The sequence below is a fragment of the Triticum urartu genome, chromosome 1, assembly GCF_003073215.2.
Source record: "Triticum urartu cultivar G1812 chromosome 1, Tu2.1, whole genome shotgun sequence".
Classification (NCBI taxonomy): Eukaryota; Viridiplantae; Streptophyta; class Magnoliopsida; order Poales; family Poaceae; genus Triticum; species Triticum urartu.
In genome coordinates this window covers 307579638-307583983 of record NC_053022.1, presented here as the reverse complement: position 1 = coordinate 307583983, position 4346 = coordinate 307579638, and the positions used below count along the sequence as shown (strand labels likewise).

The 4346-nt window shown below is 46.0% G+C and overlaps 1 protein-coding gene across 1 annotated transcript; it reads left to right on the top strand.

The window, feature by feature from the left end:
* Window positions 1–1464: 1464 nt before the first annotated feature.
* Window positions 1465–2957, top strand: LOC125509253 (remorin-like). Its single transcript, XM_048674185.1, has 5 exons — window positions 1465–1774; window positions 1867–1911; window positions 2009–2096; window positions 2295–2376; window positions 2485–2957. The coding sequence occupies exons 1-5, from the start codon at window positions 1654–1656 to the stop codon at window positions 2680–2682; spliced, it is 534 nt and encodes a 177-aa protein (XP_048530142.1). The 5' UTR covers window positions 1465–1653; the 3' UTR covers window positions 2683–2957.
* Window positions 2958–4346: the final 1389 nt, after the last annotated feature.

Below are 4346 nucleotides of genomic sequence, written 5' to 3'. Positions count from 1 at the left end.
AGGCGCGAGTTTCAGTTGGCACCTACTCCAGATCCAGATGCTCTCTTCGCGAAGGAACTTTGTGACTTGCTCACTAGCGTGGAGGTTGCTTGACCTGGTTTGGTCAGCTTGATTGCTTGCCCCCTGGCGGGGACACCAATAAGGGACAAACAGAAGGTAGGCAAAGGTACGCAAGGCGTCTCTGGTTGCTTGATGGATGATCTTCGGTCTCTCGGTCTGTCCTCTTGGATTGGGAGGTGCACGATGTCTTGTATCGAGGTGTTCTTGTCAGGATTCACTTGGCGTAGTAGCAGTGTCGGCGTTTGTGGATATTGTGCATTCGAAGAGTTTCACAAGGGCCGACTGTGCGGTTGTCAGGTTTGTTGCCATATGAGTGGTTAATACGTCGTCCGTTTTGTGTAGGTTTTCCTTAAATTAACTGGGCAATTCCCTTCTCGGTTTAAAAAAAAATCTCTATTTCAAAGACAAAGTTGGGTCAGCGACCATATGTCCACCAGTGCATACGTTAGCATCGCAGCAGCTCACCTATAACTGCAGAGAAAATCAAATCCCGCCGGGGCAAACTGAAGTGCACGAGATCTTTACAGAAGTAGAAAAATCCAGCTAGCTTCGGCACATGATATTTCGTTAAGATTAGTCCACTTAATGAGTAATGACAATGATGAAGGCATGATTATCTTTGTTGATGGATGATGAGCAGGGCAGCGAGAAGACTACACATCTCATCTTTCTGCCAAATCATTGCAGCTCCGTTCTGCCAGAGATGTACGTGGAGCCCTTTGCACAGCGTCCACGGAACACATCCGGGAGATCTTTAAACTAATCGTCAGTAGTTTAATGGCGATAGATATATACTAATAGATATATATATATATAGATTCATCGTCCATAAAGAAGAAGAAGGGGACAGATTAGGCCGACGCACGAAGGAATCCGCCCTGATCCCCAGCGGTGCAAACGTGCGCACGTCTCTCGCCGGATAAACATATCTAGCTAGCTATGCATCTCACCTCCCATCCGGGCAGCTAGGTCCCCTCCAAGTCGCTGTCCGTCCCCGTCGTCGTGCCCGCGATATCGCCGTCGCCGGCCAGAAAGAAACCATTTCGTGATCTCGAAGTTAAACTCCGCGACACGCCTCGTCCATTTCGCTGCCCATCCACGCACGAACACGACGCGCCGGCCGGTGTCATCTATCGGCCGTCGACTGCAAACCACCGCGCCTGTCGCGTGTCCATCTGTACTTGTGTTTGTACGTCTGAATGGATCTTCAGAGTGCCTGCCAGCCACCACGAACGGCTCGGGCCGCCTCCCTGCCAAGCGTACGATATCCGGCCGTTTTGTGACCCGTGGTGGCCGACCTGTGAAAGATCAATCGTGCACGCGGGCAAGTGACGTCTGCTGTGAAAAACACAGCAGCCGGGACATAAAAGAGCGATAGAAGGCGCGCCACCTAATCTGGACCAATCAATCTGTACACTACATCCAGCCAACCTCGCCCGTTAAAGTGGTTGATCGATGTGCATATATACTCTTGCGTTGGCTTTAGTTTGCCAGCCACCACGTCCGACCAGCACAAACAAGACTGTACTCTGGGCTCCTCTGACTCCGCGTCTTGCTAAAATATCTTGATCGACTCGTTGCGAGGTTGATCAGATGGCGGAGGAAGCGAAGCAGGATGTGGCGCCACCCGCGCCGGAGCCGACCGAGGACGTCGCGGACGAGAAGGCAGCGGTTCCGTCGCCGGAGGAATCCAAGGCCCTGGTTGTCGCCGAGAGTACGTTGATTGATGCATGTTGCATGGTTAGCGGCGGGGAACTACATGGTCAGGTCAGTGGTGCTAACCCTTTTCATGTTTCTCTCCTTCAGATGACGCCGAGAAGCCTGCAGCTACAGGGGGCTCACACGAACGAGGTACTGGGTCTTAATCATCCAAGTCGGGAATCAACCATATATTTGAGCAGTTATAATTAATTGAAAAAACTGATGTGCAACTCTGCCACTTCTTCAGATGCTCTGCTCACGAGGGTCGCGACCGAGAAGAGGATTTCGCTGATCAAGGCATGGGAGGAGAATGAGAAGGCCAAAGCCGAGAACAAGTGAGTCTCCCGTTCTCTCTCAATCTTCACGAGTAACCACCACCAATGATATTCACCGAGATGGCTCCATTTCTATCCGCATTCAGATTTTAACTCCCGTTGCACTCAGAATTCAGATATCAGGTGCTTCATCACCTCGTGTCTCTCATTTAAGCCGTAATTTTTTTATTTTTTTATTTGCTTTCTCGTGTCACGCAGGGCCGTGAAGTTGCTGGCAGACATCACCTCGTGGGAGAACTCCAAGGCCGCGGAACTGGAAGCCGAGCTCAAGAAGATTCAAGTAAGTTTGAGCTCCCACTTACCATAGGCGACGCCATTTAGTACTACGTAGCACGTAAGCTATTACTGATTGGCACGGAACGTTTTGGGGCCACCTACGTACGTGCAGGAGCAGCTGGAGAAGAAGAAGGCGCGCTGCGTGGAGAAGCTCAAGAACAGCGCCGCGACGGTGCACAAAGAGGCGGAGGAGAAGCGTGCCGCGGCGGAGGCACGGCGCGGCGAGGAGATCGTCGCGGCGGAGGAGACCGCCGCCAAGTACCGCGCCAAGGGTGAGGCGCCGAAGAAGCTGCTCTTCGGCAGAGGATAGATAGCCGCGGCTTGGAGACGGTCCTCTTCGCTTCATCTTCAACTCCTCTCTGTTTGACCGTTGCAATGTCTGCTGGCCATTGCATCACTTGTGTATTTATCTTTGGGTGTGATCTTAGTTTGTATGGTATCATCAATTGCGTCGTGGTGTAATTTGTGATTGTTTTGTGGGATACTTGGGTGTACTGTATAAAGATGGAGTAGTCTTTTCGTGCACACAACACCATAACAGTATCTGATACTTGTTGAAAGCAATTAACCCACATTTCAGAATCATTTTTGTGTGTTAAGGGATTCGAAAATAATACTCCCTCCGTCTCAAAATTCTTGTCTTATATTATTCTAGATACGGATGTATCTAATACTTAAACATGACTTGATACATCTGTATTTAGACAAATCTAAGACAAGAATTTTGAGACGGAGGGAGTAATATTTGTGTTAACAAATTTCTAACTTGATAACATGACATCCTATATAGCTGATTTTCACTAACTCTAATTCTCTCAACATGAAGCTCTCCACATCACCAAATGTGCCACGTCATCATCCACTAACACTATTTTGGTCATCATCCACTAACACTATTTTGTAGCCCATGCATACCCTAATTTAATTATTGCAACTACAATGGTCTAGCATACACACACACACGCTTGCTTCGGAAAATAATATGTTTTGATTTAGGTCATTCCGTTCATACATAAATCATCCAAAATTAACTTTTAAATTTACGCATAAACTCGCGGGGAAATCACCTAGTTGACCAAATGCTACCGTTTGTGGCGTTGTGGCGGCCCTCTTGTAAATCACAACTCTTCTTCTATTTTAACTAGCTTAATGCCCGTGCGTTGTCATGGGATAATAATAAAAAATATAGACATACAAATGTTGCATTCATCACTAATGCACATAAAAATAATCACTTCAGTTAAGAAATTCTTAACTTAATCACATAACATTGACCAAATGTGACTGTTGTGGTAGTCCTCTTGTAACCCATAACTCTATTTCTACCTTAATGTATAGACGCACAGATCTTCTGCGTGTCCAGAGAAAAAGACACTGACCAATAGCTGATAAGGTAACAATGCGAATTTGAAGACATTTATAAGTATGTTTGATACGTCTCAAACATATTTATACTTTTTGATTGTTTTATGTCATGTTTATATCATTTTTGTATAATTTATATTATTTTTTAGGACCAACCTATTAATTCAGCCGTTGATGTCCATTACGCAACTTTATTCTTATAGACACGTGTTGGGCCTCCAAGCGCAGAGTTTTGTAGGACAGTAGCAATTTTCCCTCAAGTGGATGACCTAAGGTTTATCAATCCGTGAGAGGTGTAGGATTAAGATGGTCTCTCTCAAGCAACCATGCAACCAAATACAAGAAATCTCTTGTGTCCCCAACACACCCAATACAATGGCAAATTGTATAGGTGCACTAATTCGGCGAAGAGATGGTGATAAAAGTGTAATATTGATGGTAGAAAAATATTTATATAATCTGAATAAATAAAAACAGCAAGGTAGAAAATAGTAAACGGGCACAAAAACGGTATTGCAATGCTTGAAAATGAGGCCTAGGGTCCGTACTTTCGCTAGTGCAATCTCTCAATGATGCTAATATAATTGGATCATATAACCATCCCTCAAT

Excerpts from the sequence above, each read along its gene's own strand:
- LOC125509253 (XM_048674185.1), top strand. The coding sequence starts at position 1,654 with ATGGCGGAGGAAGCGAAGCAGGATGTGGCGCCACCCGCGCCGGAGCCG. Across the intron at positions 1,912-2,008 it reads AGGGGGCTCACACGAACGAG|ATGCTCTGCTCACGAGGGTC; the intron begins GTACTGGGTCTT and ends CCACTTCTTCAG. Across the intron at positions 2,097-2,294 it reads AAGGCCAAAGCCGAGAACAA|GGCCGTGAAGTTGCTGGCAG; the intron begins GTGAGTCTCCCG and ends CGTGTCACGCAG.